This window comes from Rhinolophus hipposideros, assembly GCF_964194185.1.
Source record: "Rhinolophus hipposideros genome assembly, chromosome: 3".
Classification (NCBI taxonomy): domain Eukaryota; kingdom Metazoa; phylum Chordata; class Mammalia; order Chiroptera; family Rhinolophidae; genus Rhinolophus; species Rhinolophus hipposideros.
In genome coordinates, this window is record NC_138049.1 from 76201112 (window position 1) to 76217600 (window position 16489).

At 38.9% G+C, this 16489-nt stretch overlaps 2 protein-coding genes across 3 annotated transcripts in view; one reads left to right on the plus strand and one right to left on the minus strand.

Annotated features, from left to right (window-relative positions):
- Positions 1–3003, plus strand: part of B3GAT2 (beta-1,3-glucuronyltransferase 2) — an 88560-nt gene extending 85557 nt beyond the window's left edge. Inside the window, exons 6-7 of the transcript XR_013993060.1 lie at positions 1704–1738; positions 2814–3003. The gene's annotated coding sequence lies outside the window, so the exon portion shown is untranslated. The remainder of the gene's footprint in view (positions 1–1703; positions 1739–2813) is intronic.
- The window catches only part of SMAP1 (small ArfGAP 1), a 133285-nt gene that overhangs the window by 12258 nt on the left and 104538 nt on the right, over positions 1–16489 (minus strand). For both annotated transcript variants that reach the window (XM_081044196.1, XM_081044195.1), the window contains one exon: positions 14504–14594. In XM_081044196.1, coding sequence (XP_080900322.1) covers positions 14504–14594 — 91 coding nt within the window. The remainder of the gene's footprint in view (positions 1–14503; positions 14595–16489) is intronic.

Consider the following 16489-nt stretch of genomic DNA (forward strand, 5'->3'; position numbering starts at 1 on the left):
AGGAAGTACAAACTGGTAATTACAAAATAGTCAAGGCAATATGAAATACAGTATGGGGAATATAGTCAATAATACTGTAAAAACTACATAGTTGTCAGATGGGTACTAGACTTATCAGGGGATCACTGCATACATTATATAAATGTCTAACCACCATGCTGTACACCTGTAATTAATATAAATATTGAATGTCAACTGTAATTAAAAAATATATAGTCACAGGATATAAAGTACAGCATAGGGAATACAGTTAATGGTATTGTAATAGCTATGTACGGTGTCAGAGGGGTAGTCGACTTGGGGGAGTGTTCTCACTTTGTGAGGGGCCTGAATGTCTAATCACTATGTTGTTCTGTACACGTGACACTAACAAAAATAATTCTGAAAATACAAACCAACTTTTAAATAGTTTATCATTATTTGTACTAAGTTAGTTAAGCAGTGACAGAAACAGTTCAAGACCCATTCAGTACCATACTCCCAATTCCTCACCATGTCCCCATTCTGCTCTCCTACCACGCCCAGTATCTTCTCAGTTTCAAGGGAAAGATACAGTGGATGTGCTCATCCCTGAACAGACTGGGCTGAGGGAAGCAAGTGTGGCATATAATGAGTCAACAGTATTCACAAATCCCTGGGAGCTCAATGCGTCCTTTTGATCCAGGGTTCACTAATAGCAGTCTTTGCTGATTGAACAAAAGCTCAGAGGCCACCAAAGCAATAGAATACCAAGATACTGAAAACAGTTTTTCAGTGTATATAATTTAAAAATTAAAAAAATAAAGCATATTCAAATTAAATGGTTTAAATAGTGCAAATTACCATAATCTAAGAAAAATATTTAAACCTGCATAGGTTACATTTTGTGTGCAAAAATACGCATGCACACAGGCACATACCCAAAGAAAAGGGAAAACTTCCTCCTCCAGGGTGAAGGGCACCTCAGACCAGTCCACACAGCGCCTTCTGTGAGAGAAGTGGATGTCTGTGCAAACCGCTAATCAGAATTCACCACAGACACGCACCTCAGTGTGAGTTGTGTTCCTTCTCAGCTACAGAATGGTGGCAGGAGCAGCCAGAAGCAGGAGGAGCCAGCAGCCCCCTTTAATCAGTATGCACAAACGGTAGCTGGTGGACAATAAAAATAATGGGAGATCCAGAGTACAAGAAAAGCCTAAGGCAAATGGAAGAAATTTAGCTGGGGACAACATCATAAAGAACGATAATGAAGCACAAAGGGCCCCTTGAAAAGGCAATGAGCAAACAGAAGAAATTAGGACAATGCAAAATGAAGTAAAATGAAGAACGAATTTCAATCTTAAAGACAAGGCATCAGCCAACGGTTAGTTGCTTGTGGGTAACCATTTTCTTTCTACGTCACCTTGAGATTTCAGACTAGTGTCTTATCTGAAAACTGAGTTGGTAGACGACTGTTTTAAACTGCACACATACCAGAAATTTACAAGAAAAGGTTAAAATGTATGAGCTAAAGAAAAAAAGTTGTTAGAATCAGTGCTCCATCGCACATGGACATAAGGCCTGCCCAGCACGCACTCACTGCCGACTTCCCGTCATGACACTGACAGATGCTTTGAGAGAAGGTAACATTTCAAAATGACAGACTCATGAAGGCCAGTCTCTATCATCTAGAAATCATTCAGATGGTGAGTGAGACTTGATTCTATTAACTGTGTCTGTTCCAGAACTCCTCTGACACCGACACTTCAAATGAGTGAAGGTAAAGTATTAATATTTAAAACAATATTTAGTGGCTGCTTCTTGGTCCATTCCAAGTGCCTTTGAATGATTATTTATAAACTAAAAGGAAATAAGAATATAACATGTTGCATTTTAATAACACATTTTAATGCTAACATTTTAATTTAAGTTCTATTGCCAGGTACTCTGATCAGATATAAAGTATCTCAGTTCAATGTCAGAACACCTCAAGGGAGTTTTTACACAATAAGCCTAAGATTTCAACAGAAGTCTGGTGGTGCACCTGGAAAACTCAACTGCTGTCACCAGTTTGAGAAGCTTTTCCTGGTGCCCTTGAGCAGGCAAAGGTGCCCTTTCCCCATGCACAGTTAAAACAGGCAGGTGCCCCTCCCTGTGAAAGTGCCTGGAGGGCGGGGCTGGCTTTACACCCTCCTGAGCTCTGACTCTCGAGCCCACAAGACCCAGCACCATGTCTGTGGTGCCACCACAGACGATGTCACCCTCATCTGCTCAGTCAGGCCGATGGACTGTCCTCCCAAAGCCAGAGGCTGCAAACAGGCAACCTTCCCAAGTGCCCTGATCGTTTCATTTTTAGTTTCTAATGGCATCTGAACACACTCAGATTGACATGCACACCCCAGAAAGTGACAGGCCTAACTCCACCCTGGCACCGTGTTTATAGCCCGGAGCCACTGTGGACTCCCTCCTACCCTTTCACCAGGAAGCGACACTGCAGCTGCCTCCTTAATGCCTGGCACAAAGCAAATGCTCAACACATGATTCATGAATTGAAATGCTCTCCAACACAGATTACGGGAGGATTTCTTGGTGATAGCACAGCCATGGTGGAAACAACAGTCAAGTGGTCCTACTTTGGTGGGAGAAAAAGTGGCAGAGTGACACTATTTTTGAAAAGGACCAGTAACCTGGTTACAAAATCCCTCTTTAGTCCTTGCCCTCCTTACCTATCACCACATTTAGCACGAGCTGATGTTTCCTCCTTGAAACCCCCTCCCTTGGAGTCTAGGGCCACATTCCAGGGAAGGCCCTGAGGCCACTGCTGCTGATCCTCACTGGCTCCCCTTTGTTTTCAGCCACAGCGTACACAGCCTACCCCTTATTACAGTTGCTTCCTGACTGGAATCCCTACCCCCTGGCTTCCTCTCTCCGGTGCATCAGTGACAATGAGGTGGGAATTACCTTTCTACATCAGAAATGTGTCCTCCAGAGCCACTCTGTCCACAGCTTGGTGCATCACTGCTGGCACAGCACCGCACAGCTACCCAGGCCGTCAGTGTCCCCTACCAACCACCTAGAGGGCCGGGGCACGTCTTCCTGTCCTCTCCTGCAGATCTGTTCCCAGTGTGCTACCATAGCTCCTGACCGGTACTCCGAAGCTGTCTGCTCCATCAGAGGCATATGGATTTTAAATCATAAAATGCTTTAACAAAGGTAAAGTACCAGGAGCTGTGTTTACCTGAGTAGCTGCTTATCTTTTCTGTTATTCGCTCTAAAGATGACCTCCGTAACAACACATTAGATTTTACTTGAAATAAGTTTGCACAGCACAATAAAAAAAAACCCACCTCATTTCCTCCTCGTCTGACTTAGCAACAGCAAGAAAATTAACCTTTGAATTGAAAAAAATGTAATTTAAATTGGGAATTTTAACATTATCCCAGATTTCAAAGTGAATTCTCATAACTGATTCTCTTACGTAATCCCATGTCTCCCCTCAGTGATAACTCTGGCGTCTAGTTTCCAGATTGAAACCGCATCCCACACTTGCACACACAGATCTGCATTTTCTGGTTCCTACTAGAGTCCCACAAACTCTGCTGGGGCTCAACAAATATTAATGGGATTCATCCCTTACTTGAATGTCAGAGGCATTTAACTGGTCATAATGTATTTGCACAAATTAAAAAAAGTCAAAAGAGCAACATGAGCTTTTAAGTATTATAATATAGTTGAAGGCAGATAAGAAGATGGTAAGTAAATGGATGTTATGTTTTTCATTACCGATTTTGACTGATCGTGAACATTTAGCCTTGAGTACACCCTTGCTACAATGAAAACTGCCAAGTCTAATTCTTCATCAGTAACCACTGAGGCGTCATCCTAAGAAATGAATTGAAAGTGGAAAACAGCAGTGATTAAAGAAGGCTGTTTCCATGAGATGCAGTGACGCTCTCCTTAATGGCAAAACTTCTTCCTAAAGCTTTAAAATTTTCATGTTACTCCAAGAACCCTTTTCATATGCTACTCAAGAAACCATTTAAATATTTTTCCTTAATAAACATATTATTTGGAATTCCTTTGTATTAAAACACGTAACTTGCTTTATGAAATGAAATAAAACTCCCATGTATTACTTTGTAAATTAAAGTCACAAATGTCCATTTGAAGCACATTAAAATTTTCAAGCTATAAATTGTTTTCATATGCTTAAAAAATATAGGTGCCTGAGAGTTAAGTGGAATTGATTTTTATTTTTAATGAATCTTTCTTAATGCTAAGTAGTAGTATTTAGGCTGATTTACTAAAAAGACTCAATGGTCTGAAAAGACGATCTTAACATTCTCGTTCTGTTTAGCCCTCCCTTTCTGAGCCCCTCCACGACGCACCTTCTTACAGTCGGGCTGGTTCGGGAGCAGGGATGCCCTCTGCATGGGGACGCCAAAGCTGTGCGCTAGAGCCCTGCAGCACTATAGCTTTTTCAGGAGGCACACGATTTAGAGCTGCCATCTGAGACTGCGGAAAAGTGGTCTGAGGAGTAACCTTCGTAGAACTCAATGTTTCAATATACGTCTACATACAGATATACACACATATATATAAAGATATATATAGATATACATATCTATATATAGGTATACATATATATTAAGATATATGTATATATCGATATATATCTCAAATAGTTCTGTACCATTTTACAGCCTCAAAAGAAATATATAAATATGAAATACCAAATTGCATAAAACAAATTTCTTTCTAAATGTTTAACAAATGGTGACAGACTAGATCTTTGAGGCCACCCAATTGCCTCAGCTCTGTTAGGCAGCTACAAATCCTCCATAGGCCAAAGCCCAAGCTTTGTGACCATGGTCCCCATGCCTGAACTATCTCTTACTAATCTCTGACCTGATGTTCAGGTTATAGGCTCAGCACAGCACTGTGTGCAAGTTAGTGCTAGGTGCTTCACATTTCTATATTCATTTATTCTGGCCACCAACCACAGCAGTGTTCTTAATTCCATTTCCCAGATAAGACGCTAAAGCCCAAGACAGGTACTGCCTCTAAATCCGGTGCTCCTCTTATGACACAATCCTGCCAGCTATTAATTTCACAAATAGGTCCAATGTCTGTTGAGTCAAACACCTTACTTTGGTTCATCTTAAGAGCTGAGACTGGACTTTGGAGTCAAGAGACGTGGGTCTTAGTTCTAATGTCCAGAAGCTGTGCCTTGGAAGTTAACTTTTGCTAGCTTAAGTTTTTGTATTTTAAAAAAAAAAGGAAAAAGAGGACAGCAAAGGTGTGTGTGTGTGTGCACGCGTGCGTGTGTGTGTGTTTGTGTGTAAAATACCCTTTATCTTAAAGGGTAGTTCTAAGGATGTAATGTACCTGTGCCAGATACCGTAATAAGACGTAGCTAGACAATCAGCTCTAATGCGTCTTTTGCAGCAAAAATTAAGACCAGTATGATGTTATGTTGTTAATGTTATGTTATACCGGTCTTATACAAGACCGGGTCTCATGTTATATAAAACCGGGTCTTATATTGATTTTTGCTCCAAAAGATGCATTAGAGCTGACTGTCTGGCTAGGTCTCATCTTCGGGAAAACATGGTACTACAACTGCAAAAGCCCCATACGAGTGCTTCTTGATGGCAAAGACTACCTCCCACTCTAAATGTTGAATATTGTTTTACTAGCCTCATTACAACTAGAGTGAGGTCACTCTATATAATCAGGGGAACCTGAGAACTCTGATGGGGCAATTATAAGGAAAAAATTTCCTTTCTGAGAAAAAATCTTGTAAAGAAAAACCATCCTTTGGATGTGGTCCTATTAGGACGAGGAAGGTACTATGACCATAAGGGCACAAACCTAAAGATTAAAGTCAGTGCTGTGACGAAGGTGGTGGAATGGGAAGAAGGAAGAAGCAGCCTGGCTCTGGACTTCTCTGTTCCACCACTTCCTGAGCCACCATGCCTTCAGATTTCTCATGCAGTACGATAACTAAATGTCTTATGTCTTTTAGGCACTTTTTAGCCAATTTTAGGCAATTAGAAGTAGCCTCCTTCGCAGGTCATTTTTCTCTTCTTTAAGCACCTGATTATTCTCTCTTTGCTGTCCCGTCCATCAGAGGTTCTGTGCTGTTTCGGCACCCCGAGAAGCTGCCCCCTCTCGCTCACTTCTAAAGTCTGGGATATCATTAAGAGCCGTCCTCCACCGTTTCTGCTGCCATCAAGTATCTGCCTATTCCCAGTTCTTCTACAGCAATATATTCATTCATCTGCACCTTCTTTCCCCCCATAGGTGTGATTATGCGAAAATAAAACCAATTCTTAAGACCTCCTTTTTGAAAGGGTAACAATAGTTTATAATAGATCACTGAACATACTCTTCGGAGCAGAAGCAATGTAAGTTTTTACCAGGTTTTAAACTGTATCTGAAAAACTTCACAGCCTATAAGATTACTTCAGGCGCTTGTGCTGGAGTATTCCTTTGCTTTATCCCTTCCCCCGGAAAAAGAGGGGTGTCCACACCAGTACATAAACATCCCCCTGGGCTGCTCAGCTCACAAGACACTGGGGGCTGCCGAGGGCCGCTGGTGCTCAGCCTGGCATTCTTTCCGTGAGCTCATTCCCAAACCTGTTTTATTTTACAGTACATGGACTTTAGGAAATAGATATTTCCCCATAGGAATTTTCTGCTTTAAAGGTAAATATAGTGATTTCTGTTGGTATTTTTTATCTTTTCTTTTGTTTCTGTCCAGAAAATCTTTTTGAAACAAAAAAACTTAGGGGGAAAAAAGGGTAATATAGTCATTTCATTATATAAATCTGTAGTCCGTGTTATTAGATAACTAAGTAGGTTATATATTGGTACATGTTTAATTACCATTGTCAACCTATCTTAACTTTGCCATTGTAATAAGTAAAGCTTTTATTTCCTGAAATACAAACGTGAATGAAAAACTTAAAACTTTCTCAAAGCTGTATACTCCTTGACCTTTTCAAACTGAAAACTGAGGGAACCTCTATCTACTCCTTTGCAGGCAGGCATACCTTGAAGATATTGTGGGTTCAGTTCCAGACCACAAAAAAGTGAGTCTCATGAATTCTGAGGCTTCCCCGTGCATATAAAAGTTGTTTACACCACACTTAAGACTATTAGGTGTGATAACTAAAAAAATGTACATGCCTTAATTTAAAGACACTTTATTGCTAAAAAATGCTCACCATCATCTGAGCCTTCAGCGAGTCAATCTTTTTGCTGGTGGAGGGTGTTGCCTCAATGTTGGTGGCTGCTGACTGATCAGGGAGGTTGGCTGCTGGAGGTTGGGGTGGTCGTGGCAACTTCTTAAAATACGACAACAATGAAGTTTGTTGCACTGACTCTTCTTTTCACAAATGATTTCTCTGTGGCACGCAATGCTGTCTGATAGCATTTACCCAGAACTTCTTTCAAAATTGGAGTCTACTCTCTCAAATTCTGCCACTGCTTTATCAACTAAGTTTATGGAGTATTCTAAATCTTTTCTTGTCATTTCAACAATCTTTATAGCATCTTCACCAGGAATAGATTCGATTCCATGTCAAGAAACCACTTTCTTTGCTCATCCATAAGAAGCAACTCCTCATCCATTAAAGAGAGTGCAGAAATTCAGCCATGTTTTCCGGCTCCACTTCTAATTCTAGCTCTCTTACTGTTCCCACCACATCTGCAGTTCCCTCTTCCGTTGAAGTCTTGAACCCCTCAAAGTCATCCGTGAGGGCTGGAATCAACTTCTTCCAAATTCCTGTTAATGTTGATATTTTTACTTTTTCCCACGAATCAGGAATGTTCTTAATGGCATGTGGAATGGTGAATCCTTTCCAGAAGTGTTTCAATTTACTTTGTCCAGATCCATCAGAGAAATCACTATCTATGGCAGCTAGAGCCTTATGAAAAGTATTTCTCAAATAGTAAAAAGTGAAAGTCGGAATTACTCTTTGATGATCCGTGGCCTGCAGAATGGACGTTGTGTTAGCAGGCATGAAAACATTAGTCTCATTGTACATCTCCATCAGAGCTCTGGGGTGACCAGGTGCATTGTCAATGAGCAGTGATATATTGAAAGGAATCTTTCTTTTTCTGGGCAGTAGGTCTCAACAGTGAGCTTAAAATGTTCAGTAAACCATGTTGTAGGCAGATGTGCTGTCAGCTAGGCTTTGTTGTTCCATAGAGAGCACAGGCAGAGCAGAGTTAGCATCATTCTAGAGAGTCCAAGGATTGTGGGAATGGGAAATGAGCACTGGCTTCCCCTTAATGTCACCAGCTTTATAAGCCCCTAACAAGAGTCAGCTTGTCCTTTGAAGCTTTGAAGCCAGGCACTGACTTATCTTTAGCTATGAAAATCCTGGATAGCATCTTCTTCCAGCATAATGCTGTTTTGTCTACATTGAAAATCTGATGTTTAGCGCAGCCAACTTCATTCATTGTCTCAGACCTTCTGGAGAACTTCCTGCAGCTTCTACATCAGCACTGGCTGCTTTACCTTGCACTTTTATGGAGACTGGTTCTTTCCTTAAACCCCATGCCCCAACCTCTGCAAGCTTCAAATGTTTCTTCTGTAGCTTCCTCACCTCTCTCAGCCTTCATAGAACTAAAAAGAGTTAGGGCCTTGCTCTGGATTAGGCTTTGGCTTACAGCAATGATGTGGCTGGTTTGTTCTAGCCTGACCAATAAAACATTCTTCATATCAGCAATAACACTTATCATTTGTGTGCTCACTGGAGTAGCATCATAATTTTCTTCAAAAACTTTCCCATTGCATTTTCAACTTGGCTAACTGTTTGGTACAAAAGGCCTAGCTTTTGGCCTATCTTGGCTTTCAACATGCCTTCCTCACTAAGCTTAATCATTTCTATTTTCTGATTTAAAGTGAGAGATGTGAGACTCTTTCTTTTGCTTGAATACTTAGTGGCCATTGTAGGATTATTAACTGACCTAATTTCAACAGTGCTGAGTTTCTGGGAATAGGGAGGCCCGAGGAGAGGGCCAGAGACAGGGGAACAGCCTGTCAGTGAAACAGTCAGAACACACACGCAGATTTACGTTCGCCATCTTATATGGAGGCCCAAAACAATTACAATAGTAACATCAAAGATTACTGATCACAGATCACCATCACAAATATAATAACAATGAAAAAGTTTGAAATATTGCCAGAATTACCAAAAGGTGATGGAGACATGAAGTGAACAAATGCTGCTGGAAAAATGGCACTGATAGACTTGCTCAATGCAAGGCTGCCCAAAACCTTCAATTGGTTAAAAACAAACAAACGTAGTATCTGTGAAGCACAATAAAAGGAGGCATGACTGCACTTAAATAACTTAAAGTAAAACGCGAACTGTTCAGGCAGAAACTTCCCTAGATTAAAGTGAGCAAGCATAAGAATAGATAACTTCAGTTAAGCAGTGAATATAGCCTTGAGCTAGATTTTCATTACAAGATCATAGTTGATTCTTTGTGAGACGCTTTCTGGAGCACTGAGAGCATGCGATCCTCTGACACCTTCCTTGGTCCACCCGAGACACACACCCACCTCTGTGCCTGACAGGACCCCTGCTCAAAGCCTCCTGACAAGGGGCCAAGCTGCTTTGCAGTGTGCATGGAGCGCCTGGCTGGGCACAAGACAGAAAGCCCACAGGAGAGCTCTCCACCTTTAGTAAAAGACTGAACTGAAGCTTGGAAGGTCACATTTAACATCAGCAATGTATGATTCTTCTCAAGACTTATGTTTATAGCATATGCTCATCCTTGAATATTTTATTCTCAGACAGGGTCTTCTATTCAAGGGGAAAACAAAGCACTGCTGAATTGCAGAATTATTAGTCTGGGGGGATTATCCTAACCAATTGCTAAGCAATCTGTCAGTTTTTATCATATAAAAAATAACAATTAACAAAAAATGGACAGTAGCGTAACAGTGTAATTCCCAGTTTAAACTGTACAGGTAGGGGATATGAAGACCATCACCCCCACATACCCAAGAAGCTGATTTCAGTTCTCTTCTAACATATGAGGTACATATATATTCAAGTCAAGATGTGTCTTAGTCTGGAGTTTCATTAGAGTATTCAGGGATCATACCATTTGGCTCTTAGTCAAGAGGGGCCTCAAGATCTTAGGTTATATCCAAGACTAGAAGACAGGTAATAACCAAGTATCTGACCTCATTTCTGGTATTAGAGAAGAAAGCACTGAATAAATAGTATTTCTACAGCCTTCAAATGGGAATTTATACCTAAGTATGAAGCAGTTCTTGCAGGTAGGAACATAAAGCGGAGGTCAGCAAACTAGAGCCTATTTTTAGAGTTCAATGGAACACAGCCATGCTCATTTTTTAATGTATTTGTTTATGTTTACTTGCACACTATAATGGGAGAGTTGAATAGTTGCAACAGAAAGCGTATCACCTGCTAAGCCAAAAATATTTGGCCCTTTTCAGAAAAAAATTGCTGATTCTTGCGAAAAAGTATATAGAGAGCATTTTATGTTTGACCTTGGGATGGGGAGTAAGTAGATCAAGAAAGGTGAGGTGAAGGAAGAAGATTTAGCTTCAGTCACCAGGTTGAAGGAAAAAACATGGGCTCATCAAAGTCTCATTTAAAGAGACTTTAAATGAGAAGATCAAATTATAATTATTCACCGCTTAATGATGGGAATACGTTCTGAGAAACGAGTTGTTAGGCGATTTCATCACTGTGTAAATATCAGAGTGTACTTACACAAACCTAGATGGTATGGCCTACTACTGTACTTACATGTGCTGTACTTTTATATGACTGGCTGTGCAACAGGTTTGTTTACACCAGCATCACCACAAACAGGTGAGTAAGACACGGCATTAAGATGTTACCATGCTACACCATCACTAGGTGAAAGGAATTTTTCGGCTCCATTATAATCTTACGGGACCATCGTCATATACATGGTCAGTTGTTGACGGAAAAGTCATTATGTGGCCCACAACCGTACTAAAAATGATCTTAACTATTACCCTATTATGAGACTACTCAAAGTGAATTAAATTAACTTTGGGGGTGGGGGGTTTCTCTGTATTTCCTGCAAATGTTTTAAGTTAATGCTTCTTCTGGTCTCACTCATATGGGGATACGTTATCATTTTTGCATGAGAGTGAATCATACTTCAAGGCACTTGCTCAGTACTCTCTACTGTATTTCCATTTATAGGAGAAAACCAGAGTACCATTAGGGGAAAGTGACATGCTTAAGAGCAGGAAAACTGTCTGCTGCCCAAGGTAGACACCAATAATCAATCCTGATGTAGGACCACTATATATTTTGAGCTGAAAGGGACCCTTGATTCTCTGTGGTCTCCTAGGCTTTCAGAGACTTATTAAATCTCATCTTTAACACAGCTTTAAAAAATGTCTGTATATATTTATGAAAGAATTTAGGACATTGATAACCAGCAGGAATGAAGAGCTGCATGTGTTCTGGTTATGATATTCCCTCTTCCCTGCTGCTAAAACTGCACCAGCAAGATATCCCTCTTTCTGACCTTATCTCCCACCCCTCCCACCTTTGGAACTCTGGCAGTGTATGATTTAATACTCGATATATCTTTCACCACTCCTTCAAAGATTCCCTTCACCTTCCTGCTGTAAATGAACATAGGTTCCCCCCTAAAGACACTGTTTCCTGAAGTTCTACCATTTTCTACAAGACAGTTATCTCAGGAGATCCACAGACCCATGAGTGAGAGAAATAAATGGTAACTGATGCAAGCCACTGAGATTTTGGAGTGGTTTGCTATGTAGCGTGGGCAGCAACAGCTGACTATCACAGAAACTGATACCAGAAACGGGGTACTGCCATCACCAAACCCTACAACTTGTGGTATTGGCTTTGAGATTGGGTGGCAAACGACAGGAAAACACTTATAAGAGCTTGAAAAATGGAGACACACTATGTGACGATGATGTAGTTGGTAAGCAGTCCCAGAAATTATCAAAAGGTAGAAAACATATCAAATGAAGTTTTAGCCGAGAGGGCCTAGTTGACTCCCACAGACCTCAAAGTCAGACAAATAAATGTTTTTTTCATTAAACTTATTAGGGTGACATTGGTTAATAAAATTATATAGGTTTCAAGTGTACGATTCTATACTATACTACACCATCTGCATATGGCATTGTGTGCTCAGCACCCAAAGTCAAATCTCCTTTCATCACCATATATTTGACCTCCTTTACCCTTTTCTACCTCTCCCATCTCCCCTTTCCCTCTGGTAACCACTAAACTGTTATCTGTGTCTGTTGAGTTTTTGTTTGTAATAAATGTTTACTGATATAAGTTGTTGAGCTCTGGGGGTTACCTGCTATGCAACAGCACTGCAGCAATAGTTGAATATCTAAAGCCGGTCACTCACTGTCTACTAGACCCCATTTAAGACATTGTTATAGCAATTTTTCTTGTCCTGAAACCTGTTCTACAGGTTTATTCCCAAAGGTGAACATCCATAATTTCAAATGGTCAGCTCTATCTTTTAAAAACATCCAGAACATGCTTACTTCTTATAACCTCCAATACCATATCCTATTCTAAGCCATCGTCATCTCTGACTTGTATTATTGTTAATAGTTTCCTTACTGGTCTCCCTGCTTCCAGGCTTGCCCTGCTACAATCTATTGTTAACATAGCACAGTAGCCACAACAATTCTTTAAAAACTAGTCAGATTACCCCTCCAATATATTTCCAGGACACTCAGTAAGAGCCAAAGCCACAATCTGCCCACCTCTCTCCTTATTTATTCCTCTCCACGGTCACTATCCCCCCAGATCACTCCACTCTAGCCACACTGTCATACTGCTGGTCCTTGCACACATCAAGTAAGCGGCTACTGAGAGCCTTTGCACTTGCTGTTCTCTGTGCGTGGAATGTTCTTGCTCCACATATCCAAAAACTCACAACTTCTTCAGGTCTTAGCTCCAGTGATGTCTCAGTGAGCACCCTTACCCCTAAGCGTTTTCAAATTACAACCAATCATTTTTGTTTGCTTTTATCTGTAGCACTTACCACATATGACCCATGACACATTTTACTGAACTATTGATTCACTGTCTCCTCAGACAGAATGAAAGATCCAAGAGCTCAGATATTTTTGTTTTCTTTCATAGCTATCTCCCTGGTGTCCACAATGATGCCCAGATACATAATAGACATTTAATAAGTATTTGGTGACTCAACGAATGAGTCTGTAGGAAAAGAGTCAAGTCTAGTTTATATCTTACATTTCGAAGTTATAAACTAATAAACCAGGCAGCTAGACTGCAAAGGACATGCTACAACAAAGAAAAAGATGCATATAGTTTGGGTAAGATATCTTCTTACTTTGGCAATAAGTCTTTCTTATTTTCTCTCGTTTATAGCAAAGGAAACAAAATACAAAAACTATAAGGACTAGAATCCAACATAATTATATTTACATTCTTGGACTGAAGCTTTATTTTCAAAATTATAGTTTTTAAAAAATATTTCTAATATACTAATTATTTTTACCATCACAGAAGATTTCTACCTCCATGGAGGATATTTCCATGTTATACCAGCTCCCTAAAGAAATGAATAAAACATTCAACCCTAATTCTTAAAAAAAAAAAAAAAAAAGATTTACTCAATGACCAAGATCAATTTTCAGCAAAGCAGTATATGAAATTCAACTCTACCCTTCAACTATCTTTCATTCCTTAAATGTTAATCTTTCTCCAAACTAAAAATTTTTTAAAAATTAATTACTTCTTGAAGGCTCAGATATTACTAAAAATAACCATTTATCAAACTATTTTAAAAGATGAAAGAAATGTAAAAAGAGCTGACAATATTTGTAGATAAGCACAGTACAAGTATTCTTTGAATAATAGCCTATTTACTTGCCAGGCAAACAACATGTATCTATCAGCCATGAAAATAAATATGACATTAAATTAAAATGAGCACTTCTTATTATCATCAGATATATAAAAAGAATCTAGCCAGTAGATCTAGGTTTGAAGTGTGTTGCTTCAGTTAATCAAAATTAAATTTTACTTTAGCACATTTTAGAAGGCTACTAATAAAATTAAAATAAAATAAAAAGAATTATCATTTTATTTTGCTTAAGGGACTCCCCCACCTCCCGCACCCCCGTCTCTGCCAATGAGAGAGAGAGAGACAGACAGACAGACAGACAGAGAAAACTTGCTCTTTACTTTAAATGCAGAAATGTCACAGGGTACCAAGCCGTTGAAGACCACTTTGATATCCCTCCTTCCCCAAGGAACTCATTACTTGGATTGCAGTGAAGACAGTGCTGACAGCACTACTAGGTCCCTTATCTAAAACGTGGATTTTGTGGGAACTCAGCAAAGTAATCATACCATTTTCAAGTTCAGTTAACAGGTATCTTTTAGCATACTGACATCAAAGTCATTCTATTCATTTGAAGTAAAGTTTTTTGTTTCATGAAAACTAATGGTGATTTGTACTTTTTATTACTTACCGAGTCCTAAAAGATCAACAGTGGGCTCTGCAGCTTTTTTAGGGCTGGTGCTTTTTTTAGGCTCCAATTGCTGATCTTCTTTCTTCTGCAGCTTTAAAGTAAATAATCGGATTTATTAATTTTTCTTAAATAAACCAAACAAGCCTTTTAAGCCCCAATTAATTATACATAGTTTTCACAGTTACTGTAATGAAGCCTAGAACATTTATTATTACATAAAACACAAGTAAACATGATCGTTGAACTTGTAATGACAAACCTTACATATTAGGACTCCAAAGTAGTGAACATACAAATTTCATCTTAATTTAACTGTTCTTAACCATTTAAATCCTTTATGTGAAATTATACCTTTTTTAAGAACAGTATTTCTTATTCTTTGCTAGCTACTGTTACTGTGTGCCCGTTAGCAGAGGATGGATGGACACGGAGTCTTCAGGAGCAGTTACTCCCGTCATCCACCTGCCAACATGTGAGATACCACTGAACCAAGAAAAGCCTCATGAAATGTTATCTGATCATGTTTTCCTCTTGAGTCCACACTATCAGTTACATTTTACAATAATATTCTTCTAGTTCTCAGGAGCCGAAGTCACAGTTACACATTCCAAACTATCTTTCTCTTTCTCATTTATACAAAAAAATGTGTAGGACAGCATGAAAAACCTACATCTACTGGATTCTCAACTTGAAAGCCTACCTCTTAAATCAAGAAAATAAAACATTCATTCATTTACTCATTCACTTATCAAACCATTCCTACAAGATCATTTCCTCTATACCTAAAAACTTCTTAAATTTGTTGTTACATGAGTTCATTTTCTGTTAGCTATACAGATATGTAATTTCCAATAACTATATCTTACTATATCCACCCTTACTTGTTTTTAGTCACTACTGTCTCCCTCCATTATTTTTATCAATTAGCCCACCATCACAGATACCAATTCTTTAATAACCTTCTCAAATACAAAATGATCACCCTGCTAACTATATATAAGCTAACTATATATAATTTTCAGAAGTTTAACATAATCCGTCTCAAATTATCTTTTACTTTTCAACCTCCAATACAGGTAAGACTTACCTTGCTTGGCTAGTAATTCCAAGAAAGCATAGTTTGTAGTAACAAAGTAAGTAATTCTTTTCAACTGAATACTTTTTTTTTTTTTTTTTTTTTTTTACTGCATGACTTGTGTTACTATAAACACTCAAATCGGCAAGAGAAATCTGAGCATTTAGTGGCCATAAGCACACAGACTTCAAATACTCCCAGGCTGGATCCTGGGACCGGTCTTCATTTGTCACATCCCAGCCTTTAACACTCATATTAAGACTTAAGTGCTTTATGCTTAGTAGGTACTTAAAAATCTAACCCATGATTTAATGTATACTAAAATTAGAAAGCCTTAAAGTTGAAAATAAATTTAGATATTCTGGCTAAACTTATCCATTTTGAAAATTAACTGAGGCTCAGATATTATATGCCAATTAAGGATAGAATAACTAAAACTTATTTTCTGTCCCTCAATTTAGAATTCTTTCTTTGGTATATAATATTTTATTGAATCTTCTTCCATAGAAAGAAGCATGGAACAGACACCAAACCTGTGACAGATTCCTTCCTATTTCACTTTCTTCAGTCTAAGAATCAGGAACTTCTTCAGGCTAAAATGATTTCTTTTTAAAAATTCAAATTCAAATTCTAGTTGGAGTTATTTTCCCAACAAATCAGAACTACCTTTTAAAATATTTCTGAGTATGAAATTACCCACTCATTATTTGAAAAGAGGAGAAAAAGCCAAGTCCTCTAGTAATTCTGACTCCCACTCTCAGAACGACTGCAAACAATTGGGAAAATACCTTTTCTTTCAGAAGCCCACACATCTATATGTATCCTAAGAGCTTCTCTTCTTTAGATTTCAAATGCATAATTTAAATGGGTGTTTATAAACAATTTCCACAGGAAACTATGTAATAGAGCAC